At 53.5% G+C, this 27,630-nt stretch overlaps 1 protein-coding gene across 1 annotated transcript in view; it reads left to right on the top strand.

Annotated features, from left to right (window-relative positions):
* LOC147095698 (E3 ubiquitin-protein ligase TRIM69-like) overlaps positions 1–13,219 on the top strand; it is a 107,654-nt gene extending 94,435 nt beyond the window's left edge. The window contains exon 17 of the mRNA XM_085974747.1: positions 12,513–13,219. Coding sequence (XP_085830873.1) covers positions 12,513–12,529 — 17 coding nt within the window. The 3' untranslated portion in view covers positions 12,530–13,219. The remainder of the gene's footprint in view (positions 1–12,512) is intronic.
* Positions 13,220–27,630: the final 14,411 nt, after the last annotated feature.

The raw sequence follows: 27,630 nt of genomic DNA on the forward strand, positions 1-27,630 counted from the left end.
CACCTTCAGGGGAGGAGAGGGAGGGGAACCAGTGAGTGTGGAACTGAACCCAGCCAGAGTCAGCACCTTCAGGGGAGGAGAGGGAGGGGAACCAGTGAGTGTAGAACTGAACCCAGCCAGAGTCAGCACCTTCAGGGGAGGAGAGGGAGGGAAACCAGTGAGTGAACTGAACCCAGCCAGAGTCAGCACCTTCAGGGGAGGAGAGGGAGGGGAACCAGTGAGTGTAGAACTGAACCCAGCCAGAGTCAGCACCTTCAGGGGAGGAGAGGGAGGGGAACCAGTGAGTGTAGAACTGAACCCAGCCAGAGTCAGCACCTTCAGGGGAGGAGAGAGAAGGGAACCAGTGAGTGTAGAACTGAACCCAGCCAGAGTCAGCACCTTCAGGGGAGGAGAGGGAGGGAAACCAGTGAGTGAACTGAACCCAGCCAGAGTCAGCACCTTCAGGGGAGGAGGGGGAGGGGAACCAGTGAGTGTGGAACTGAACCCAGCCAGAGTCAGCACCTTCAGGGGAGGAGAGAGAAGGGAACCAGTGAGTGTAGAACTGAACCCAGCCAGAGTCAGCACCTTCAGGGGAGGAGGGGGAGGGGAACCGGTGAGTGTAGAACTGAACCCAGCCAGAGTCAGCACCTTCAGGGGAGGAGAGGGAGGGAACCAGTGAGTGTAGAACTGAACCCAGCCAGAGTCAGCACCTTCAGGGGAGGAGCGAGAAGGGAACCAGTGAGTGTAGAACTGAACCCAGCCAGAGTCAGCACCTTCAGGGGAGGAGAGAGAGGGGAACCAGTGAGTGTAGAACTGAACCCAGCCAGAGTCAGCAACTTTAGGGGAGGAGGGGGAGGGGAACCAGTGAGTGTAGAACTGAACCCAGCCAGAGTCAGCACCTTCAGGGGAGGAGAACCAGTGAGAGTGGAACTGAACCCAGCCAGAATCAGCATCTTCAGGGGAGGAGAGGGAGGGGAACCAGTGAGTGTAGAACTGAACCCAGCCAGAGTCAGCACCTTCAGGGGAGGAGAGAGAAGGGAACCAGTGAGTGCAGAACTGAACCCAGCCAGAGTCAGCACCTTCAGGGGAGGAGAGGGAGGGGAACCAGTGAGTGCAGAACTGAACCCAGCCAGAGTCAGCACCTTCAGGGGAGGAGAGGGAGGGGAACCAGTGAGTGCAGAACTGAACCCAGCCAGAGTCAGCACCTTCAGGGGAGGAGAGGGAGGGGAACCAGTGAGTGAACTGAACCCAGCCAGAGTCAGCACCTTCAGGGGAGGAGAGGGAGGGGAACCAGTGAGTGTAGAACTGAACCCAGCCAGAGTCAGCACCTTCAGGGGGGGAGAGAGAGGGGAACCAGCGAGTGTATAACTGAACCCAGCCAGAGTCAGCACCTTCAGGGGAGGAGAGGGAGGGGAACCAGTGAGTGTAGAACTGAACCCAGCCAGAGTCAGCACCTTCAGGGGAGGAGAGAGAGGGGAACCAGCGAGTGTATAACTGAACCCAGCCAGAGTCAGCACCTTCAGGGGAGGAGAGGGAGGGGAACCAGTGAGTGTAGAACTGAACCCAGCCAGAGTCAGCATCTTCAGGGGAGGAGAGGGAGGGGAACCAGTGAGTGTAGAACTGAACCCAGCCAGAGTCAGCACCTTCAGGGGAGGAGAGGGAGGGGAACCAGTGAGTGAACTGAACCCAGCCAGAGTCAGCACCTTCAGGGGAGGAGAGGGAGGGGAACCAGTGAGTGAACTGAACCCAGCCAGAGTCAGCACCTTCAGGGGAGGAGAGGGAGGGGAACCAGTGAGTGTAGAACTGAACCCAGCCAGAGTCAGCACCTTCAGGGGAGGAGGGAGGGGAACCAGTGAGTGCAGAACTGAACCCAGCCAGAGTCAGCACCTTCAGGGGAGGAGAGAGAAGGGAACCAGTGAGTGAAGAACTGAACCCAGACAGAGTCAGCACCTTCAGGGGAGGAGAGAGAAGGAAACCAGTGAGTGAACTGAACCCAGCCAGAGTCAGCACCTTCAGGGGAGGAGAGGGAGGGGAACCAGTGAGTGTAGAACTGAACCCAGCCAGAGTCAGCACCTTCAGGGGAGGAGCGAGGGGAACCAGTGAGTGTAGAACTGAACCCAGCCAGAGTCAGCACCTTCAGGGGAGGAGAGGGAGGGGAACCAGTGAGTGTATAACTGAACCCAGCCAGAGTCAGCACCTTCAGGGGAGGAGAGGGAGGGGAACCAGTGAGTGTAGAACTGAACCCAGCCAGAGTCAGCACCTTCAGGGGAGGAGAGGGAGGGGAACCAGTGAGTGCAGAACTGAACCCAGCCAGAGTCAGCACCTTCAGGGGAGGAGAGGGAGGGGAACCAGTGAGTGTAGAACTGAACCCAGCCAGAGTCAGCACCTTCAGGGGAGGAGAGGGAGGGGAACCAGTGAGTGAACTGAACCCAGCCAGAGTCAGCACCTTCAGGGGAGGAGAGGGAGGGGAACCAGTGAGTGTAGAACTGAACCCAGCCAGAGTCAGCACCTTCAGGGGAGGAGAGGGAGGGGAACCAGTGAGTGTAGAACTGAACCCAGCCAGAGTCAGCACCTTCAGGGGAGGAGAGGGAGGGGAACCAGTGAGTGTAGAACTGAACCCAGCCAGAGTCCGCACCTTCAGGGGAGGAGAGGGAGGGGAACCAGTGAGTGAACTGAACCCAGCCAGAGTCAGCACCTTCAGGAGAGGAGAGAGAAGGGAACCAGTGAGTGTAGAACTAAACCCAGCCAGAGTCAGCACCTTCAGGGGAGGAGAGGGAGGGGAACCAGTGAGTGTAGAACTGAACCCAGCCAGAGTCAGCACCTTCAGGGGAGGAGAGGGAGGGGAACCAGTGAGTGTGGAACTGAACCCAGCCAGAGTCAGCACCTTCAGGGGAGGAGAGGGAGGGGAACCAGTGAGTGTAGAACTGAACACAGCCAGAGTCAGCACCTTCAGGGGAGGAGAGGGAGGGAAACCAGTGAGTGAACTGAACCCAGCCAGAGTCAGCACCTTCAGGGGAGGAGAGGGAGGGGAACCAGTGAGTGTAGAACTGAACCCAGCCAGAGTCAGCACCTTCAGGGGAGGAGAGGGAGGGAAACCAGTGAGTGAACTGAACCTAGCCAGAGTCAGCACCTTCAGGGGAGGAGAGGGAGGGGAACCAGTGAGTGTAGAACTGAACCCAGCCAGAGTCAGCACCTTCAGGGGAGGAGAGAGAGGGGAACCAGTGAGTGAACTGAACCCAGCCAGAGTCAGCACCTTCAGGGGAGGAGAGGGAGGGGAACCAGTGAGTGTAGAACTGAACCCAGCCAGAGTCAGCACCTTCAGGGGGGGAGAGGGAGGGGAACCAGTGAGTGTAGAACTGAACCCAGCCAGAGTCAGCACCTTCAGGGGAGGAGAGGGAGGGGAACCAGTGAGTGTAGAACTGAACCCAGCCAGAGTCAGCACCTTCAGGGGAGGAGAGAGAAGGGAACCAGTGAGTGTAGAACTGAACCCAGCCAGAGTCAGCACCTTCAGGGGAGGAGGGGGAGGGGAACTTCCCACCCACCGAGTACGTTGCCTCCCTGCGCCCCGCTGATTCGTGATCGGCGCAAAAACCACATCACCGCGCTCTGTCCGTTTCCACCACTCGCCTGGGTCTGATCACAGTGCCATAAGATTAATTTATATCACTTACCCAGGGGTTGACCATTGTGTTGTTCACAAAAGGTCAGCCACTCGGAGCCATCCACCTTCTGTTTCAAAAAGGTTCTTTATTCACGGTCAACAACTTGTCCTCTTTCAGTAAGGCCAGAATTCTTTCACAAGATAGTGTATTTCTCTAAAAAGGCTTATAGTATATTCCTTCACATCCTGAGCCTGCCGGTCCTGGAGTGAGGGGTGAGAGAGACTCCTGACCCTGCCGGTCCTGGAGTGAGGGGTAAGAGAGACTCCTGACCCTGCCAGTCCTGGGGTGAAGGGTGAGAGAGACTGCTGACCCTGCCGGTCCTGGGGTGAGGGGTGAGAGAGACTCCTGACCCTGCCAGTCCTGGGGTGAGGGGTGAGAGAGACTCCTGACCCTGCCAGTCCTGGGGTGAGGGGTGAGAGAGACTCCTGACCCTGCCAGTCCTGGGGTGAGGGGTGAGAGAGACTCCTGACCCTGCCAGTCCTGGGGTGAGGGGTAAGAGAGACTCCTGACCCTGCCGGTCCTGGAGTGAGGGGTGAGAGAGACTCCTGACCCTGCCAGTCCTGGGGTGAGGGGTAAGAGAGACTCCTGACCCTGCCAGTCCTGGGGTGAGGGGTAAGAGAGACTCCTGACCCTGCCAGTCCTGGGGTGAGGGGTGAGAGAGACTCCTGACCCTGCCAGTCCTGGGGTGAGGGGGTAAGAGAGACTCCTGACCCTGCCAGTCCTGGGGTGAGGGGTAAGAGAGACTCCTGACCCTGCCAGTCCTGGGGTGAGGGGTAAGAGAGACTCCTGACCTTGCCAGTCCTGGGGTGAGGGGTAAGAGAGACTCCTGACCCTGCCGGTCCTGGAGTGAGGGGGTAAGGGAGACTCCTGACCCTGCCAGTCCTGGAGTGAGGGGTAAGAGAGACTCCTGACCCTGCCGGTCCTGGGGTGAGGGGTAAGAGAGACTCCTGACCCTGCCAGTCCTGGGGTGAGGGGTAAGAGAGACTCCTGACCCTGCCAGTCCTGGAGTGATGGGGTAAGAGAGACTCCTGACCCTGCCAGTCCTGGGGTGAGGGGTAAGCGAGACTCCTGAGCCTGCCAGTCCTGGGGTGAGGGGTAAGAGAGACTCCTGACCCTGCCAGTCCTGGGGTCAGGGGTAAGAGAGACTCCTGACCCTGCCAGTCCTGGGGTGAGGGGTAAGAGAGACTCCTGACCCTGCCAGTCCTGGGGTGAGGGGGTAAGAGAGACTCCTGACCCTGCCGGTCCTGGGGTGATGGGGTAAGAGAGACTCCTGACCCTGCCAGTCCTGGGGTGAGGGGTAAGAGAGACTCCTGACCCTGCCAGTCCTGGGGTGAGGGGTAAGAGAGACTCCTGACCCTGCCGGTCCTGGGGTGAGGGGTAAGGGAGACTCCTGACCCTGCCAGTCCTGGGGTGAGGGGTAAGAGACGCTCCTGACCCTGCCAGTCCTGGGGTGACGGGGTAAGAGAGACTCCTGACCCTGCCAGTCCTGGGGTGAGGGGGTAAGAGAGACTCCTGACCCTGCCAGTCCTGGGGTGACTGGGTAAGAGAGACTTCTGACCCTGCCAGTCCTGGGGTGAGGGGTAAGAGAGACTCCTGACCCTGCCAGTCCTGGGGTGAGGGGGTAAGAGAGACTGCTGAGCCTGCTGGTCCTGGGGTGAGGGGTAAGAGAGACTCCTGACCCTGCCGGTCCTGGAGTGAGGGGTAAGAGAGACTCCTGACCCTGCCAGTCCTGGAGTGAGGGGTAAGAGAGACTCCTGACCCTGCCAGTCCTGGGGTGAGGGGTAAGGGAGACTCCTGACCCTGCCAGTCCTGGGGTGAGGGGTAAGAGAGACTCCTGACCCTGCCAGTCCTGGGGTGAGGGGTAAGAGAGACTCCTGACACTGCCGGTCCTGGGGTGATGGGTAAGAGAGACTCCTGACCCTGCCGGTCCTGGGGTGAGGGGTAAGAGAGACTCCTGACCCTGCCAGTCCTGGGGTGAGGGGTAAGAGAGACTCCTGACCCTGCCAGTCCTGGGGTGAGGGGTAAGAGAGACTCCTGACCCTGCCAGTCCTGGGGTGAGGGGTAAGAGAGACTCCTGACCCTGCCAGTCCTGGGGTGACGGGTAAGAGAGACTCCTGACCCTGCCAGTCCTGGGGTGAGGGGTAAGAGAGACTCTTGACCCTGCCAGTCCTGGGGTGAGGGGTAAGAGAGACTCCTGACCCTGCCAGTCCTGGGGTGAGGGGTAAGAGAGACTCCTGACCCTGCCAGTCCTGGGGTGACGGGTAAGAGAGACTCCTGACCCTGCCAGTCCTGGGGTGAGGGGTAAGAGAGACTCTTGACCCTGCCAGTCCTGGGGTGAGGGGTAAGAGAGACTCCTGACCCTGCCAGTCCTGGGGTGAGGGGTAAGGGAGACTCCTGACCCTGCCAGTCCTGGGGTGAGGGGTAAGAGAGACTCCTGACCCTGCCGGTCCTGGGGTGAGGGGTAAGGGAGACTCCTGACCCTGCCGGTCCTGGAGTGAGGGGTAAGAGAGACTCCTGACCCTGCCGGTCCTGGAGTGAGGGGTAAGAGAGACTCCTGACCCTGCCAGTCTGGGGTGAGGGGTAAGGGAGACTCCTGACCCTGCCAGTCCTGGGGTGAGGGGTAAGAGAGACTCCTGACCCTGCCAGTCCTGGAGTGAGGGGTAAGAGAGACTCCTGACCCTGCCGGTCCTGGAGTGAGGGGTAAGAGAGACTCCTGACCCTGCCAGTCCTGGAGTGAGGGGTAAGAGAGACTCCTGACCCTGCCGGTCCTGGAGTGAGGGGTAAGAGAGACTCCTGACCCTGCCAGTCCTGGGGTGAGGGGTAAGAGAGACTCCTGACCCTGCCAGTCCTGGGGTCAGGGGTAAGAGAGACTCCTGACCCTGCCAGTCCTGGGGTGAGGGGTAAGAGAGACTCCTGACCCTGCCAGTCCTGGGGTGAGGGGGTAAGAGAGACTCCTGACACTGCCGGTCCTGGGGTGATGGGGTAAGAGAGACTCCTGACCCTGCCAGTCCTGGGGTGAGGGGTAAGAGAGACTCCTGACCCTGCCAGTCCTGGGGTGAGGGGTAAGAGAGACTCCTGACCCTGCCGGTCCTGGGGTGAGGGGTAAGGGAGACTCCTGACCCTGCCAGTCCTGGGGTGAGGGGTAAGAGACGCTCCTGACCCTGCCAGTCCTGGGGTGACGGGGTAAGAGAGACTCCTGACCCTGCCAGTCCTGGGGTGAGGGGGTAAGAGAGACTCCTGACCCTGCCAGTCCTGGGGTGACTGGGTAAGAGAGACTTCTGACCCTGCCAGTCCTGGGGTGAGGGGTAAGAGAGACTCCTGACCCTGCCAGTCCTGGGGTGAGGGGGTAAGAGAGACTGCTGAGCCTGCCGGTCCTGGGGTGAGGGGTAAGAGAGACTCCTGACCCTGCCGGTCCTGGAGTGAGGGGTAAGAGAGACTCCTGACCCTGCCAGTCCTGGAGTGAGGGGTAAGAGAGACTCCTGACCCTGCCAGTCCTGGGGTGAGGGGTAAGGGAGACTCCTGACCCTGCCAGTCCTGGGGTGAGGGGTAAGAGAGACTCCTGACCCTGCCAGTCCTGGGGTGAGGGGTAAGAGAGACTCCTGACCCTGCCGGTCCTGGGGTGATGGGTAAGAGAGACTCCTGACCCTGCCGGTCCTGGGGTGAGGGGTAAGAGAGACTCCTGACCCTGCCAGTCCTGGGGTGAGGGGTAAGAGAGACTCCTGACCCTGCCAGTCCTGGGGTGAGGGGTAAGAGAGACTCCTGACCCTGCCAGTCCTGGGGTGACGGGTAAGAGAGACTCCTGACCCTGCCAGTCCTGGGGTGAGGGGTAAGAGAGACTCTTGACCCTGCCAGTCCTGGGGTGAGGGGTAAGAGAGACTCCTGACCCTGCCAGTCCTGGGGTGAGGGGTAAGAGAGACTCCTGACCCTGCCAGTCCTGGGGTGACGGGTAAGAGAGACTCCTGACCCTGCCAGTCCTGGGGTGAGGGGTAAGAGAGACTCTTGACCCTGCCAGTCCTGGGGTGAGGGGTAAGAGAGACTCCTGACCCTGCCAGTCCTGGGGTGAGGGGTAAGGGAGACTCCTGACCCTGCCAGTCCTGGGGTGAGGGGTAAGAGAGACTCCTGACCCTGCCGGTCCTGGGGTGAGGGGTAAGGGAGACTCCTGACCCTGCCGGTCCTGGAGTGAGGGGTAAGAGAGACTCCTGACCCTGCCGGTCCTGGAGTGAGGGGTAAGAGAGACTCCTGACCCTGCCAGTCCTGGGGTGAGGGGTAAGGGAGACTCCTGACCCTGCCAGTCCTGGTGTGAGGGGTAAGGGAGACTCCTGACCCTGCCGGTCCTGGAGTGAGGGGTAAGAGAGACTCCTGACCCTGCCGGTCCTGGGGTGAGGGGTAAGAGAGACTCCTGACCCTGCCAGTCCTGGAGTGAGGGGTAAGAGAGACTCCTGACCCTGCCGGTCCTGGAGTGAGGGGTAAGAGAGACTCCTGACCCTGCCAGTCCTGGAGTGAGGGGTAAGAGAGACTCCTGACCCTGCCGGTCCTGGAGTGAGGGGTAAGAGAGACTCCTGACCCTGCCAGTCCTGGGGTGAGGGGTAAGAGAGACTCCTGACCCTGCCGGTCCTGGGGTGACGGGGTAAGAGAGACTCCTGACCCTGCCAGTCCTGGAGTGACGGGTAAGGGAGACTCCTGACCCTGCCGGACCTGGAGTGAGGGGTAAGAGAGACTCCTGACCCTGCCAGTCCTGGGGTGAGGGGTAAGAGAGACTCCTGACCCTGCCAGTCCTGGGGTGAGGGGTAAGAGAGACTCCTGACCCTGCCAGTCCTGGAGTGAGGGGTAAGAGAGACTCCTGACCCTGCCAGTCCTGGGGTGAGGGGTAATAGAGACTCCTGACCCTGCCAGTCCTGGAGTGAGGGGTAAGAGAGACTCCTGACCCTGCCAGTCCTGGGGTGAGGGGTAAGAGATGCTTCTGACCCTGCCAGTCCTGGGGTGAGGGGTAAGAGAGACTCCTGACCCTGCCAGTCCTGGGGTGAGGGGTAAGAGAGATTCCTGACCCTGCCGGTCCTGGAGTGAGGGGTAAGAGAGACTCCTGACCCTGCCAGTCCTGGGGTGAGGGGTAAGAGAGACTCCTGACCCTGCCAGTCCTGGGGTGAGGGGTAAGAGATGCTCTTGACCCTGCCAGTCCTGGAGTGAGGGGGTAAGAGAGACTCCTGACCCTGCTGGTCCTGGAGTGAGGGGTAAGAGAGACTCCTGACCCTGCCAGTCCTGGAGTGAGGGGTAAGAGAGACTCCTGACCCTGCCAGTCCTGGGGTGAGGGGTAAGAGAGACTCCTGACCCTGCCAGTCCTGGGGTGACGGGTAAGAGAGACTCCTGACCCTGCCAGTCCTGGGGTGAGGGGTAAGGGAGACTCCTGACCCTGCCAGTCCTGGGGTGAGGGGTAAGAGAGACTCCTGACCCTGCCAGTCCTGGAGTGACGGGTAAGAGAGACTCCTGACCCTGCCAGTCCTGGGGTGACGGGTAAGAGAGACTCCTGACCCTGCCAGTCCTGGGGTGACGGGTAAGAGAGACTCCTGACCCTGCCCTTCCTGGAGTGAGGGGTAAGAGAGACTCCTGACCCTGCCGGTCCTGGAGTGAGGGGTAAGAGAGACTCCTGACCCTGCCGGTCCTGGAGTGAGGGGTAAGAGAGACTCCTGACACTGCCAGTCCTGGGGTGACAGGTAAGAGAGACTCCTGAGCCTGCCAGTCCTGGGGTGACGGGTAAGAGATGCTCTTGACCCTGCCAGTCCTGGGGTGAGGGGTAAGAGAGACTCCTGACCCTGCCAGTCCTGGGGTGAGGGGTAAGAGAGACTCCTGACCCTGCCGGTCCTGGGGTGACAGGTAAGAGAGACTCCTGACCCTGCCAGTCCTGGAGTGAGGGTTAAGGGAGACTCCTGACCCTGCCAGTCCTGGGGTGACAGGTAAGAGTGACTCCTGACCCTGCCAGTCCTGGGGTGACGGGTAAGAGAGACTCCTGACCCTGCCAGTCCTGGAGTGAGGGGTAAGAGAGACTCCTGACCCTGCCAGTCCTGGGGTGAGGGGTAAGAGAGACTCCTGACCCTGCCAGTCCTGGAGTGAGGGGGTAAGAGACACTTCTGACCCTGCCAGTCCTGGGGTGATGGGTAAGAGATGCTCCTGACTCTGCCAGTCCTGGGGTGACGGGTAAGAGACAATGGGGATCTATAACTTCTTGTAATACCCCACATAGGGGCAATGGGGATCTATAATTTCCTACAGTACCCCACATGGGGGCAATGGGGATCTATAATTTCCAATAATACCCCACATGGGGGCAATAGTGATCTATAATTTCCTGTAATACTCCACATGGGGGCAATGGGGATCTGTAATTTCCTGTAATACCCCACATGGGGGCAATGGGGATCCATAATTTCCAATAATACCCCACATGGGGGCAATGGGGATCTATAATTTCCTGTAATACCCCACATGGGGGCAATGGGGATCTATAATTTCCTGTAATACCCCACATGGGGGCAATGGGGATCTATAATTTCCTGTAATACTCCACATGGGGGCAATGGGGATCTATAATTTCCTGTAATACCCCACATAGGGGCAATGGGGATCTATAATTTCCAATAATACCCCACATGGGAGCAATGGGGATCTATAATTTCCCATAATACCTCACATAAGGACAATGGGGATATTCGGTTTCCAATATAAACCCAAGACACATGTTTACCTCACTTATTGCTGTGTTGAAGCTGTTTGGCTTTTTATTACATAAATCATGTTCTTTATTGCATACATCGCCACATGTTCTTTATTATTCATTCACATTCTGTAGCAGATCATGTGTTTATTACACATTCTTTTCATTATATACATCCCTTATTATACATCGCGCTCTTCTATTATATACATCGTCACATATGCTTTACTTACATCACGTTTTTATGATATAAATATCACAGTTTCATTATGTACCTCACGTGGCCTGTTTATTAGATCCATGGCTGTGCCTTTGTTGCCCCATGTGGTGCACTACTTTTTGCAGTTGGCTTGTACAGCTTTCCTCGGTACAGCCTTCCTAGGTGCAGCCTAGGTGTGCTGGCACAGTTGCACACACGGGTAGAGTGGGTGCTGTGGGACCTTACGTGGGTGGGAGTGTGGGAGGTTGTAGGCAGTGTGGGGGAGGGTGCTGACGGGGGTGCTAACTACCTTTCCTGGGTTGGCCCCCGGAGAACGCACTCTCTTGGTTTCAGGAGCAGGGCGGAGAGAACTGCTCGGTAATATTCCCGCTGAAGGCAGGGCGTCATTCAATCTGACTGCCAGATGTCTCGGAGATGCTTCCTTCGCTGCTTTCTGCGAATGGGTGGGGAGGGTGTTGCGTTTGACCAGAGGCCCCAGGGCTGATCTCCACCCCACCAGCTGTGCTGGGAAGAGCAGGGGGTCTGAAGGGGCCCACAGGGCTGCTTAGGGCCTTTGTGGTATCCTCGACCCGACTGGCCGCAGCACCAGGTTGGGTGTAGGTGAGTGCCGGTGTGGCCCAGGGACTCCAGCACTGCATCAGGTACACACTCGGTGTTCCTGCATCTGCTTCTGCTGCAAGGAAATCTCAATTAGAAGCTCAGTATGGTGAATTTGGCTAATGATTTCTCTGGGTTTACTTGCTCTATTATAACGTGCACCCATCGCAGAATAGAAGAGAGTAAACAACCTGCATTTATATAGCACCTTTTAACGTAGTAAAACGTCCCAAGGTGCTTCACAGGAGCAGTACCGAGCCACAGAAGGAGATTTTAAGGCAAGTAACCAAAAGCTTGGTCAAAGAGGTAGGTTTTAAGGAGCGTCTTAAAGGAGGAGAGGTTTAGGGAGGGAATTCCAGAGCTCAGAGCCTAGGCAACAGAAGGGGATGTGCAAGAGGCCAGAATTGGAGGAGCGCAGAGATCGCGGAGGGTTGGAGGAGGTTACGGAGATGGGGAGAGACTAGGCTGAGAGTAAATGATTTTTTAAAATTTGTTTATGGGATGTGGGCGTCCCCAGCAAGGCCAGCATTTATTGCCCATCCCTAATTGCCCTCTGGCTCTTCCAACTGAGCAAATCGAACGCATTAAAAACTAGCGGGAAAAATTCAACACATCATTAACAGAACTGTCGGTGTTGGCAGTGCTGAGATTCCGAGCATCAGATGAAAAGACCTGCTTTTACGTAGTGCCTCATCACAGCTCTCGGCAACATTGAAAGTGCCTCACGTACAGTGAATGACTTTGAAGTGCAGTGACGGTCGTTCTGTAGCCCAACGTTGCAGCCATTTTGTGCACGGTGAGATCCCGTGGATTTTTTTTTGATTTGATGGGCGTTGGCCGCAGAATTAGACATGAATCCAACCCCACCCCCCACCGCCTGTTTGTCAGAAGTTGTATAGAAACATAGAAGATAGGAGCAGGAGTAGGCCATTCAGCCCCTCGAGCCTGCTCCGCCATTCAATGTGATCATGGCTGATCATCCAATTTCAGTACCCTGTCCCTGCCTTTTCCCCATATCCCTTGATCCCTTTAGCCTCAAGAAATATATCCAACTCTTTCTTGAATATATTTAATGAACTGGCCTCCACCGCCCTCTGTGGCAGAGAATTCCACAGGTTCACCTCTCTCTGGGTGAAGAAATTCCTCCTCATTTCAGTCCTAAAGGGCTTACCCCTTATCCTTAGACTATGACCCCTGGTTCTGGACTCCCCGGCCATCAGAAACATCCTTCCTGCATCTAGTCTGTCCAGACCTGACAGAATTTTATAGGTTTTATGAGTGTTCCCGGGCTCATGCGTAGAGGAAGGATTCCTGAACTGATACCATTTGTGCAACTTGTCTGTTACAGGGGGGCTGTTCATGTGACGCTGAAGTCTGAGCAGCACGGCGCAAGAGGACAACATTCGCAGGACTGCCGAGGATTACAGGGATCACACGGCCGGACCTGGCAACACTGGGATGGTTCGCTTGGATTCTGCTTGTGGATCATCTCCCCTCAATCCCACCCCCCCGAATCCCACTGGGAGACTGTTCCCCAAGAACTGCCCACTCTCCCCTCACCCAAGTGCCTATTCCCCAGAGTTGCCCAGGCAGCGGGTGTCACCAGACTATTTGCCTGTGTGAGGTACCACGGGAGCCTGGTCCTGTTCTCCCTGATGTTGCAAGGGAACTGGACCAGGCACCTAACTCCCGCTAGTGTATTAGTGAGAGAACAGTCTTTGTGATGGTAAATTAGCTTGGGATGGTCTGATCTAAGGTCCACATAGCGGCCTGTTCCTCTCCAATCCACCGACAGCCAGCCGCACAGATACCGACAGTCCACTCTCTCTGGCAGCGTCTCTACTGAACTGGGTACTAGGGCAATAAATGATACTGGGGGGGTATCATGTCACCGCAGATCACTTGGTCTCCTTACGGTACCCGTGACTCCACTCTGGGTCCTGCACTAAGCCTTGTGCCTTTAGTTTGCGATATTAATAACCTGTAGCAACACACTGTGCAATTATGGAATTTTATTATTGATATATCGACAATAAACTCATCAATGAACCGAAATACTCTGATTAATGCTGATTGTGTACCTCACTGTACAGAGAGTCTGATACCGAGTCTGTACCTCGCTGTACAGAGTCACTGATACCGAGTCTGTACCTCACTGTACAGAGAGTCATAGAGTAATACAGCACGGATAGAGGCCCATCGTGTCCGCGCCGGCCATCAAGCCCTGTCTAATCTAATCCCATATTCCAGCATTTGGTCCGTAGCCTTGTATGCTATGGCATTTCAAGTGCTCATCCAAATGCTTCTTAAATGTTGTGAGGGTTTCTGCCTCCACAACCCTTTCAGGCAGTGAGTTCCAGACTCCAACCACCCTCTGGGTGAAAAAGTTCTTTCTCAAATCCCCTCTAAACCTCCCGCCCTTTACCTTGAATCTATGCCCCCTAGTTATTGACCCCTCTACTAAGGGAAAAAGCTCCTCAGCATCCATCCTATCTATGCCCCTCATAATTTTGTACACCTCAATCATGTCCCCCCTCAGCCTCCTCTGCTCCAAGGAAAACAAACCCAATCTTCCCAGTCTCTCTTCATAGCTGAAGCGCTCCAGCCCTGGTAACATCCTGGTGAACCTCCTCTGCACCCTCTCTAACGCGATCACATCCTTCCTGTAGTGTGGCGACCAGAACTGCACACAGTATTCCAGCTGTGGCCTAACCAGTGTTTTATACAGCTCCATCATAACCTCCTTGCTCTTATATTCAATGCCTCGGCTAATGAAGGCAAGTATCCCATATGCCTTTTTTACCACCTTATCCACCTGTTCCGCCGCCTTCAGGGATCTGTGTACTTGCACACCCAGATCCCTCTGACCCTCCGTCTTGCCTAGGGTCTTTCCATTCATTGGGGGGACTAACAAGGCAAGGGAATACACAAAGTGCTTCACCTCGCACTTTTCCGGGTTAAATTCCATTTGCCACTGTTCCGCCCATCTGACCAACCCATCTATATCGTCCTGCAGACTGAGGCTACCCTCCTCGCTATTTACCACCCTACCAATTTTTGTATCATCCGCGAACTTACTGATCATACCTTTTACATTCATATCCAAGTCATTAATGTAGACCACAAACAGCAAGGGACCCAGCACCGATCCCTGTGGTACCCCACTGGCCACAGGCTTCCAGTCACAAAAACAACCTTTGACCATCACCCTCTGCCTTCTGCCACTAAGCCAGTTTTGTATCCAATGTGCCAAGGCACCCTGGATTCCATGGGCTCTTACCTTCTTGACCAGTCTCCTGTGCGGGACTTTATCGAAGGCCTTACTGAAATCCATGTATACCACATCCACTGCGTTACCCTCATCCACACACCTAGTCACCCCCTCAAAAAATTCAATCAAATTAGTCAGACATGATCTTCCCTTGACAAAGCCATGTTGACTATCCCTGATTAATCCTTGCCTCTCCAAGTGGAGACAAATTTTGTCCCTCAGAATTTTTTCCAATAATTTTCCTACCACTGATGTTAGGCTCACTGGCCTGTAGTTCCCCGGTTTTTCCCTACTACCCTTCTTGAATAATGGTACTACATTAGCGGTTCTCCAGTCCTCTGGCACATCCCCTGTGGCCAGAGAGGTCCTGAATATATGTGTTAGAGCCCCCGCAATCTCTTCCTTTGCCTCACACAGCAGCCTGGGATACATTTCATCCGGGCCTGGGGATTTATCCATTTTTAGGCCAGCTAAAACCGCCAATACCTCCTCCCTCTCGATGTTAATATGCTCGAGCATATCACAGTCCCCCCGCCCTATTTCTATGTCTACATCGTCCTTCTCCATAGTGAAAACAGATGCAAAAAATTCATTTAGAACCCCTCCTACATCTTCCGGCTCCACACACAGATTGCCACTTTTGTCCCTAATGGGCCCTATTTTTTCCCTAGTTATCCTCTTACCCTTAATATACTTATAAAACATCTTAGGATTTTCCTTTATTTTGCTCGCCAGTGTTATTTCATGGCCCCTCCTTGATCTCCTAATTTCTTTTTTAAGTATCCCCCTGCACTTTTTGTACACCTCTAGGGCTTCCTCCGTCTTTAGCCTTTTGTATCTACCAAAAGCCCTCCTTTTTTTCCTAATCCATTCTCGTATATCCCCTGACATCCAAGGTTCCCTGTGGTTTTTGGAACCACTCTTGAACTTTACGGGAACATGTTGCCATTGTATGATCTCAATCTCCCTTCTGAAAGCCTCCCATTGCTCCGATGCGGATTTTCCTACAAGTAGCTGATCCCAGTCCATTTTGGCCAGATCCTGCCTTATCCTATTAAAATCGGCCTTCCCCCAATTTAGAACCTTTATTTCCGGCCCATCCCTGTCCTTTTCCATGACCACCTTAAATCTTACCATATTATGGTCACTATCACCAAAGTGCTCACCTACTAGCACTTTTTCCAGTACCGCCCCCTCTCTTGTAGGACTTTCTACATGCTGGCTCAAAAAGCTCTCCTGGATGCACTTTAAGAATTCTACACCCTCTGAGCCTTTCACACTCTGACTATCCCAGTTAATATTGGGGAAGTTGAAATCCCCCATTATTATTACCCTATTATTTGCACATTTCTCTGAGATTTGCCTACATATCTGTTCCTCTATCTCCCCCTGACTGTTTGGAGGCCTATAGTACACTCCCAGCAAAGTGCTTGCCCCCTTTTTTTTAAGCTCCACCCATATGGCCTCATTAGAGGAACCTGCTAATATATCATCCCTCCTTACTGCAGTAATTGACTCCTTAATTAATATTGCGACACCCCCTCCTCTTATACCTCCCCCTCTGTCTCGCCTGAAGATTCTGTACCCCGGAATATTGAGCTGCCAGTCTTGCCCCTCCCTCAACCATGTCTCCGTGATAGCAACAATATCATACTCCCATGTGTTTATCAACACCTTCAGTTCATCCACCTTATTTGCAAGACTCCTTGCATTAAAATAGATGCCATCCAGCCTTGCCCTTATATATTTGCCCTGTCTACCAAGCTGACTTATTTTTTTCTCTATAATTGGCAGCACATCACCCCCTATTTCAGCTCCCCTCTGTATCCCATCCCCCTGCCAAGTTAGTTTAAACCCCCCCCAACAGTGCTAGCAAACCTCCCCGCAAGGATATTTGTCCCGCTCTGGTTCAGGTGCAACCCGTCCGACTTGTACAAGTCCCACCTTTCCCAGAAGCAGGCCCAGTGATCCAGGAAAGTAAAACCCTCCCCCCTACACCAACTCTTTAGCCACGCATTCATCTGCTCTATCCTCCCATTCCTATACTTACTAGCACGTGGCACTGGGAGTAATCCAGAGATTACAACCTTTGAGGTCTTGCTCTTTAATCTGTTACCTAGCTCCCTAAATTCTTGATGCAGGACCTCATCCCCCTTCCTTCCTATGTCGTTGGTCCCAATGTGGACCACGACCTCTGCCTGCTCACCCTCCCCCTTAAGAATGCCCTGTAGCCGCTCAGTGACATCCCAGACCCTGGCCCCAGGGAGGCAACAAACCATCCTGGAGTCACGTTTGCGGCCACAGAAACGCCTATCTGTTCCCCTTACGATAGAATCCCCTACCACTATTGCTCTCCCACTCTTTTTCCTCCCTTTCTGAGCAGCAGAAGCGTCCCTGGTGCCAGGAAGCTGGCTGCTGCTGCCTTCCCCTGGTGAGTCATCCCCCTCAACAGTATCCAACTTGGTATACTTGTTTGAAAGGGGGATGTCCGCAGGGGTTCCCTGCACTTCCTGCCTGCCTCTGTTGCTCCGCCTGATGGTCACCCCCTGTGCAGCCCTACCCTGAGACGTGAACAACTCGCTAAACGTGCTATCCACGACCCTCTCAGCATCGCGCATGCTCCAAAATTCATCCACCCGCAGCTCGAGCGCCGCAATGCGGTCTACAAGTAGCTGCAGCTGGATGCATTTCCCGCACACATGGTCGTCAGGGACACTGGCAGCGTCCCTGATTTCCCACATGGAGCAAGAGGAGCAGAACACGGGTCTGAACTCTCCTGCCATGACTTACTCCTTTAATTAATTAAAAAATTTATTCAATACCCCAGTTATAGGTATACTCTAGGGCGCTTTATTTACCAACTGTCCCCACTACACCAGAGACCCTAGAAATTTAACACCACAGAAGTCAAGCTTGTATTGAAAAGAGAGAAATACCAACCAATCACTTACCTGCTCCCTGGTGACGTCACACTCTAATTACTTTTTACCTCTCTCCTCTGCTGTCGCTGCTCTCCGGTTTTTATACCGGGCTCCTCACCTCCCAGACTCCGTGCTCCGACTGCTCTCGGGCCTCGCTGCTCTCCGGTTTTTATACCGGGCTCCTCACCTCCCAGACTCCGTGCTCCGACTGCTCTCGGGCCTCGCTGCTCTCCGGTTTTTATACCGGGCTCCTCACCTCCCAGGCTCCGTGCTCCGGCTGCTCTCCGGTTTTTATACCGGGCTCCTCACCTCCCAGGCTCCGTGCTCCGACTGCTCTCGGGCCTCGCTGCTCTCCGGTTTTTATACCGGGCTCCTCACCTCCCAGGCTCCGTGCTCCGACTGCTCTCGGGCCTCGCTGCTCTCCGGTTTTTATACCGGGCTCCTCACCTCCCAGGCTCCGTGCTCCGACTGCTCTCGGGCCTCGCTGCTCTCCAGTTATTATACCGGGCTCCTCACCTCTCAGGCTCCGTGCTCCGAGTCTCTGATACCGAGTCTGTACCTCACTGTACAGAGAGTCTCTGATACCGGGTCTGTACCTCACTGTACAGAGAGTCTCTGATACCGGGTCTGTACCTCACTGTACAGAGAGTCTCTGATACCGAGTCTGTACCTCACTGTACAGAGAGTCTCTGATACCGAGTCTGTACCTCACTGTACAGAGAGTCTCTGATACCGAGTCTGTACCTCACTGTACAGAGAGTCTCTGATAACGGGTCTGTACCTCACTGTACAGAGAGTCTCTGATACCGAGTCTGTACCTCACTGTACAGAGAGTCTCTGATACCGGGTCTGTACCTCACTGTACAGAGAGTCTCTGATACCGAGTCTGTACCTCACTGTACAGAGAGTCTCTGATACCGGGTCTGTACCTCACTGTACAGAGAGTCTCTGATACCGGGTCTGTACCTCACTGTACAGAGAGTCTCTGCTACCGGGTCTGTACCTCACTGTACAGAGTCTCTGATACCGGGTCTGTACCTCACTGTACAGAGAGAGTCTCTGATACCGGGTCTGTACCTCACTGTACAGAGAGAGTCTCTGATACCGGGTCTGTACCTCACTGTACAGAGTCTCTGATACCGAGTCTGTACCTCACTGTACAGAGTCTCTGATACCAAGTCTGTACCTCACTGTACAGAGAGTCTGTGATACCGAGTCTGTACCTCACTGTACAGAGTCTCTGATACCGGGTCTGTACCTCACTGTACAGAGAGTCTCTGATACCGGGTCTGTACCTCACTGTACAGAGAGTCTCTGAAAACGGGTCTGTACCTCAATGTACAGAGAGTCTCTGATACCGAGTCTGTACCTCACTGTACAGAGAGTCTCTGATACCGGGTCTGTACCTCACTGTACAGAGAGAGTCTCTGATACCGAGTCTGTACCTCACTGTACAGAGAGAGTCTCTGATACCGGGTCTGTACCTCACTGTACAGAGAGTCTCTGATACCGAGTCTGTACCTCACTGTACAGAGAGTCTCTGATACCGGGTCTGTACCTCACTGTACAGAGAGTCTCTGATACCGAGTCTGTACCTCACTGAACAGAGAGTCTCTGATACCGAGTCTGTACCTCACTGTACAGAGAGTCTCTGATACCGTGTCTGTACCTCACTGCACAGAGAGTCTGATACCGGGTCTGTACCTCACTGTACAGAGAGTCTCTGATACAGAGTCTGTACCTCACTGTACAGAGTCTCTGATACCGGGTCGGTAACTCACTGTACAGAGAGAGTCTCTGATACCGGGTCTGTACCTCACTGTACAGAGAGAGTCTCTGATACTGGGCCTGTACCTCACTGTACAGAGAGTCTCTGATACCGAGTCTGTACCTCACTGTACAGAGAGTCTCTGACACCGGGTCTGTACCTCACTGTACAGAGAGAGTCTCTGATACCGAGTCTGCCCTCACTGTACAGAGAGTCTCTGATACCGGGTCTGTACCTCACTGTACAGAGAGTCTCTGATACCGAGTCTGTACCTCACTGTACAGAGAGTCTCTGATACCGAGTCTGTACCTCACTGTACAGAGAGTCTCTGATACCGTGTCTGTACCTCACTGCACAGAGAGTCTGATACCGGGTCTGTACCTCACTGTACAGAGAGTCTCTGATACCGAGTCTGTACCTCACTGTACAGAGAGTCTCTGATACCGGGTCTGTACCTCACTGTACAGAGAGTCTCTGATACCGGGTCTGTACCTCACTGTACAGAGAGTCTCTGATACCGGGTCTGTACCTCACTGTACAGAGGGTCTCTGATAACGGGTCTGTACCTCACTGTACAGAGAGTCTCTGATACCGAGTCTGTACCTCACTGTACAGAGAGTCTCTGATACCGGGTCTGTACCTCACTGTACAGAGAGTCTCTGATACCGAGTCTGTACCTCACTGTACAGAGTCTCTAATACCGGGTCTGTAACTCACTGCACAGAGAGTCTCTGATACAGAGTCTGTACCTCACTGTACAGAGTCTCTGATACCGGGTCGGTAACTCACTGTACAGAGAGAGTCTCTGATACCGGGTCTGTACCTCACTGTACAGAGAGAGTCTCTGATACCGAGTCTGTACCTCACTGTACAGAGTCTCTGATACCGGGTCTGTACCTCACTGTACAGAGAGTCTCTGATACCGAGTCTGTACCTCACTGTACAGAGAGTCTCTGATACCGAATCTGTACCTCACTGTACAGAGAGTCTCTAATACCAGGTCTGTACCTCACTGTACAGAGAGAGTCTCTGACACCGGGTCTGTACCTCACTGTACAGAGAGAGTCTCTGATACCGAGTCTGTACCTCACTGTACAGAGTCTCTGATACCGGGTCTGTACCTCACTGTACAGAGAGAGTCTCTGATACTGGGCCTGTACCTCACTGTACAGAGAGTCTCTGATACCGAGTCTGTACCTCACTGTACAGAGAGAGTCTCTGATACCGAGTCTGTACCTCACTGTACAGAGAGAGTCTCTGATACCGGGTCTGTACCTCACTGTACAGAGAGTCTCTCATACCGGGTCTGTACCTCACTGTACAGAGAGTCTCTCATACCGAGTCTGTACCTCACTGTACAGAGAGTCTCTGATACCGAGTCTGTACCTCACTGTACAGAGAGAGTCTCTGATACCGAGTCTGTACCTCACTGTACAGAGAGTCTCTGATACCGAGTCTGTACCTCGCTGTACAGAGAGTCTCTGATACCGAGTCTGTACCTCACTGTACAGAGTCTCTGATACCGAGTTTGTACCTCACTGTACAGAGAGAGTCTCTGATACCGAGTCTGTACCTCACTGTACAGAGAGTCTCTGATACCGAGTCTGTCCCTCACTGTACAGAGTCTCTGATACCGGGTCTGTACCTCACTGTACAGAGAGTCTCTGATACCGGGTCTGTACCTCACTGTACAGAGAGAGTCTCTGATACCGGGTCTGTACCTCACTGTACAGAGAGAGTCTCTGATACCGGGTCTGTACCTCACTGTACAGAGTCTCTGATACCGAGTCTGTACCTCACTGTACAGAGTCTCTGATACCGAGTCTGCACCTCACTGTACAGAGAGTCTCTGATACCAAGTCTGTACCTCACTGTACAGAGAGTCTCTGATACCGAGTCTGTACCTCACTGTACAGAGTCTCTGATACCGGGTCTGTACCTCACTGTACAGAGAGTCTCTGATACCAGGTCTGTACCTCACTGTACAGAGAGTCTCTGAAAACGGGTCTGTACCTCAATGTACAGAGAGTCTCTGACACCGGGTCTGTACCTCACTGTACAGAGTCTCTGATACCGGGTCTGTACCTCACTGTACAGAGAGTCTCTGATACCGAGTCTGTACCTCACTGTCCAGAGAGTCTCTGATACCGAATCTGTACCTCACTGTACAGAGAGTCTCTGATACCGAGTCTGTACCTCGCTGTACAGAGAGTCTCTGATACCGAGTCTGCACCTCACTGTACAGAGTCTCTGATACCGAGTCTGTACCTCACTGTACAGAGAGAGTCTCTGATACCGAGTCTGTACCTCACTGTACAGAGAGAGTCTCTGATACCGGGTCTGTACCTCACTGTACAGAGAGTCTCTCAGACCGGGTCTGTACCTCACTGTACAGAGAGTCTCTCATACCGAGTCTGTACCTCACTGTACAGAGAGAGTCTCTGATACCGAGTCTGTACCTCACTGTACAGAGAGTCTCTGATACCGAGTCTGTACCTCGCTGTACAGAGAGTCTCTGATACCGAGTCTGTACCTCACTGTACAGAGTCTCTGATACCGAGTTTGTACCTCACTGTACAGAGAGAGTCTCTGATACCGAGTCTGTACCTCACTGTACAGAGAGTCTCTGATACCGAGTCTGTCCCTCACTGTACAGAGTCTCTGATACCGGGTCTGTACCTCACTGTACAGAGAGTCTCTGATACCGGGTCTGTACCTCACTGTACAGAGAGAGTCTCTGATACCGGGTCTGTACCTCACTGTACAGAGAGAGTCTCTGATACCGGGTCTGTACCTCACTGTACAGAGTCTCTGATACCGAGTCTGTACCTCACTGTACAGAGTCTCTGATACCGAGTCTGCACCTCACTGTACAGAGAGTCTCTGATACCAAGTCTGTACCTCACTGTACAGAGAGTCTCTGATACCGAGTCTGTACCTCACTGTACAGAGTCTCTCATACCGGGTCTGTACCTCACTGTACAGAGAGTCTCTGATACCAGGTCTGTACCTCACTGTACAGAGAGTCTCTGAAAACGGGTCTGTACCTCAATGTACAGAGAGTCTCTGATACCGAGTCTGTACCTCACTGTACAGAGAGTCTCTGATACCGGGTCTGTACCTCACTGTACAGAGAGAGTCTCTGATACCGAGTCTGTACCTCACTGTACAGAGAGTCTCTGATACCGGGTCTGTACCTCACTGTACAGAGAGTCTCTGATACCGAGTCTGTACCTCACTGTACAGAGAGTCTCTGATACCGGGTCTGTACCTCACTGTACAGAGAGTCTCTGATACCGAGTCTGTACCTCACTGTACAGAGAGTCTCTGATACCGAGTCTGTACCTCACTGTACAGAGAGTCTCTGATACCGTGTCTGTACCTCACTGCACAGAGAGTCTGATACCGGGTCTGTACCTCACTGTACAGAGAGTCTCTGATACCGAGTCTGTACCTCACTGTACAGAGAGTCTCTGATACCGAGTCTGTACCTCACTGTGCAGAGTCTCTGATACCGGGTCTGTAACTCACTGCACAGAGAGTCTCTGATACAGAGTCTGTACCTCACTGTACAGAGTCTCTGATACCGGGTCGGTAACTCACTGTACAGAGAGAGTCTCTGATACCGGGTCTGTACCTCACTGTACAGAGAGAGTCTCTGATACTGGGCCTGTACCTCACTGTACAGAGAGTCTCTGATACCGAGTCTGTACCTCACTGTACAGAGAGTCTCTGACACCGGGTCTGTACCTCACTGTACAGAGAGAGTCTCTGATACCGAGTCTGTCCCTCACTGTACAGAGAGTCTCTGATACCGGGTCTGTACCTCACTGTACAGAGAGTCTCTGATACCGAGTCTGTACCTCACTGTACAGAGAGTCTCTGATACCGAGTCTGTACCTCACTGTACAGAGAGTCTCTGATACCGTGTCTGTACCTCACTGCACAGAGAGTCTGATACCGGGTCTGTACCTCACTGTACAGAGAGTCTCTGATACCGAGTCTGTACCTCACTGTACAGAGAGTCTCTGATACCGGGTCTGTACCTCACTGTACAGAGAGTCTCTGATACCGGGTCTGTACCTCACTGTACAGAGAGTCTCTGATACCGGGTCTGTACCTCACTGTACAGAGGGTCTCTGATAACGGGTCTGTACCTCACTGTACAGAGAGTCTCTGATACCGAGTCTGTACCTCACTGTACAGAGAGTCTCTGATACCGGGTCTGTACCTCGCTGTACAGAGAGTCTCTGATACCGAGTCTGTACCTCACTGTACAGAGAGTCTCTGATACCGAGTCTGTACCTCACTGTACAGAGAGTCTCTGATACCGGGTCTGTACCTCACTGTACAGAGAGTCTCTGATACCGAGTCTGTACCTCACTGTACAGAGTCTCTAATACCGGGTCTGTAACTCACTGCACAGAGAGTCTCTGATACAGAGTCTGTACCTCACTGTACAGAGTCTCTGATACCGGGTCGGTAACTCACTGTACAGAGAGAGTCTCTGATACCGGGTCTGTACCTCACTGTACAGAGAGAGTCTCTGATACCGAGTCTGTACCTCACTGTACAGAGAGTCTCTGATACCGAATCTGTACCTCACTGTACAGAGAGTCTCTAATACCAGGTCTGTACCTCACTGTACAGAGAGAGTCTCTGACACCGGGTCTGTACCTCACTGTACAGAGAGAGTCTCTGATACCGAGTCTGTACCTCACTGTACAGAGTCTCTGATACCGGGTCTGTACCTCACTGTACAGAGAGTCTCTGATACCGAGTCTGTACCTCACTGTCCAGAGAGTCTCTGATACCGAATCTGTACCTCACTGTACAGAGAGTCTCTGATACCGAGTCTGTACCTCGCTGTACAGAGAGTCTCTGATACCGAGTCTGCACCTCACTGTACAGAGTCTCTGATACCGAGTCTGTACCTCACTGTACAGAGAGAGTCTCTGATACCGAGTCTGTACCTCACTGTACAGAGAGAGTCTCTGATACCGGGTCTGTACCTCACTGTACAGAGAGTCTCTCATACCGGGTCTGTACCTCACTGTACAGAGAGTCTCTCATACCGAGTCTGTACCTCACTGTACAGAGAGTCTCTGATACCGAGTCTGTACCTCACTGTACAGAGAGTCTCTGATACCGGGTCTGTACCTCGCTGTACAGAGAGAGTCTCTGATACCGGGTCTGTACCTCACTGTACAGAGAGAGTCTCTGATACCGGGTCTGTACCTCACTGTACAGAGTCTCTGATACCGAGTCTGTACCTCACTGTACAGAGTCTCTGATACCGAGTCTGCACCTCACTGTACAGAGAGTCTCTGATACCAAGTCTGTACCTCACTGTACAGAGAGTCTCTGATACCGAGTCTGTACCTCACTGTACAGAGTCTCTGATACCGGGTCTGTACCTCACTGTACAGAGAGTCTCTGATACCAGGTCTGTACCTCACTGTACAGAGAGTCTCTGAAAACGGGTCTGTACCTCAATGTACAGAGAGTCTCTGATACCGAGTCTGTACCTCACTGTACAGAGAGTCTCTGATACCGGGTCTGTACCTCACTGTACAGAGAGAGTCTCTGATACCGAGTCTGTACCTCACTGTACAGAGAGTCTCTGATACCGGGTCTGTACCTCACTGTACAGAGAGTCTCTGATACCGAGTCTGTACCTCACTGTACAGAGAGTCTCTGATACCGGGTCTGTACCTCACTGTACAGAGAGTCTCTGATACCGAGTCTGTACCTCACTGTACAGAGAGTCTCTGATACCGAGTCTGTACCTCACTGTACAGAGAGTCTCTGATACCGTGTCTGTACCTCACTGCACAGAGAGTCTGATACCGGGTCTGTACCTCACTGTACAGAGAGTCTCTGATACCGAGTCTGTACCTCACTGTACAGAGAGTCTCTGATACCGAGTCTGTACCTCACTGTGCAGAGTCTCTGATACCGGGTCTGTAACTCACTGCACAGAGAGTCTCTGATACAGAGTCTGTACCTCACTGTACAGAGTCTCTGATACCGGGTCGGTAACTCACTGTACAGAGAGAGTCTCTGATACCGGGTCTGTACCTCACTGTACAGAGAGAGTCTCTGATACTGGGCCTGTACCTCACTGTACAGAGAGTCTCTGATACCGAGTCTGTACCTCACTGTACAGAGAGTCTCTGACACCGGGTCTGTACCTCACTGTACAGAGAGAGTCTCTGATACCGAGTCTGTCCCTCACTGTACAGAGAGTCTCTGATACCGGGTCTGTACCTCACTGTACAGAGAGTCTCTGATACCAGGTCTGTACCTCACTGTACAGAGAGTCTCTGATACCGGGTCTGTACCTCACTGTACAGAGAGTCTCTGATAACGGGTCTGTACCTCACTGTACAGAGAGTCTCTGATACCGAGTCTGTACCTCACTGTACAGAGAGTCTCTGATACCGGGTCTGTACCTCACTGTACAGAGAGTCTCTGATACCGGGTCTGTACCTCACTGTACAGAGGGTCTCTGATAACGGGTCTGTACCTCACTGTACAGAGAGTCTCTGATACCGAGTCTGTACCTCACTGTACAGAGAGTCTCTGATACCGAGTCTGTACCTCACTGTACAGAGTCTCTGATACCGGGTCTGTAACTCACTGCACAGAGAGTCTCTGATACAGAGTCTGTACCTCACTGTACAGAGTCTCTGATTCCGGGTCGGTAACTCACTGTACAGAGAGAGTCTCTGATACCGGGTCTGTACCTCACTGTACAGAGTCTCTGATTCCGGGTCGGTAACTCACTGTACAGAGAGAGTCTCTGATACCGGGTCTGTACCTCACTGTACAGAGAGAGTCTCTGATACCGAGTCTGTACCTCACTGTACAGAGTCTCTGATACCGGGTCTGTACTTCACTGTACAGAGAGTCTCTGATACCGAGTCTGTACCTCACTGTACAGAGAGTCTCTGATACCGAATCTGTACCTCACTGTACAGAGAGTCTCTAATACCAGGTCTGTACCTCACTGTACAGAGAGAGTCTCTGACACCGGGTCTGTACCTCACTGTACAGAGAGAGTCTCTGATACCGAGTCTGTACCTCACTGTACAGAGTCTCTGATACCGGGTCTGTACCTCACTGTACAGAGAGTCTCTGATACCGAGTCTGTACCTCACTGTCCAGAGAGTCTCTGATACCGAATCTGTACCTCACTGTACAGAGAGTCTCTGATACCGAGTCTGTACCTCGCTGTACAGAGAGTCTCTGATACCGAGTCTGTACCTCACTGTACAGAGTATCTGATACCGAGTCTGTACCTCACTGTACAGAGAGAGTCTCTGATACCGAGTCTGTACCTCACTGTACAGAGAGAGTCTCTGATACCGGGTCTGTACCTCACTGTACAGAGAGTCTCTGATACTGGGTCTGTACCTCACTGTACAGAGAGTCTCTGATACCGGATCTGTACCTCACTGTACAGAGAGTCTCTCATACCGAGTCTGTACCTCACTGTACAGAGAGTCTCTGATACCGAGTCTGTACCTCACTGTACAGAGAGAGTCTCTGATACCGAGTCTGTACCTCACTGTACAGAGAGTCTCTGATACCGAGTCTGTACCTCGCTGTACAGAGAGTCTCTGATACCGAGTCTGTACCTCACTGTACAGAGTCTCTGATACCGAGTTTGTACCTCACTGTACAGAGAGAGTCTCTGATACCGAGTCTGTACCTCACTGTACAGAGAGTCTCTGATACCGAGTCTGTCCCTCACTGTACAGAGAGAGTCTCTGATACCGAGTCTGTACCTCACTGTACAGAGAGTCTCTGATACCGGGTCTGTACCTCACTGTACAGAGTCTCTGATACCGAGTCTGTACCTCACTGTACAGAGTCTCTGATACCGAGTCTGTACCTCACTGTACAGAGTCTCTGATACCGAGTCTGTACCTCACTGTACAGAGTCTCTGATACCGAGTCTGTACCTCACTGTACAGAGAGAGTCTCTGATACCGAGTCTGTACCTCACTGTACAGAGAGAGTCTCTGATACCGGGTCTGTACCTCACTGTACAGAGAGTCTCTGATACCGGGTCTGTACCTCACTGTACAGAGAGTCTCTGATACCGGGTCTGTACCTCACTGTACAGAGAGTCTCTCATACCGAGTCTGTACCTCACGGTACAGAGAGTCTCTGATACCGAGTCTGTACCTCACTGTACAGAGAGTCTCTGATACCGGGTCTGTACCTCACTGTACAGAGAGTCTCTGATACCGGGTCTGTACCTCACTGTACAGAGAGTCTCTGATACCGGGTCTGTACCTCACTGTACAGAGAGAGTCTCTGATACCGGGTCTGTACCTCACTGTACAGAGAGTCTCTGATACCGAGTCTGTACCTCACTGTACAGAGAGAGTCTCTGATACCGAGTCTGTACCTCACTGTACAGAGAGTCTCTGATACCGGGTCTGTACCTCACTGTACAGAGTCTCTGATACCGAGTCTGTACCTCACTGTACAG

Source organism: Somniosus microcephalus, unplaced genomic scaffold (genome assembly GCF_052327205.1).
Source record: "Somniosus microcephalus isolate GS21.2 unplaced genomic scaffold, FLI_Smic_1.0 unresolved_chr1, whole genome shotgun sequence".
In the NCBI taxonomy this organism is placed as follows: domain Eukaryota; kingdom Metazoa; phylum Chordata; class Chondrichthyes; order Squaliformes; family Somniosidae; genus Somniosus; species Somniosus microcephalus.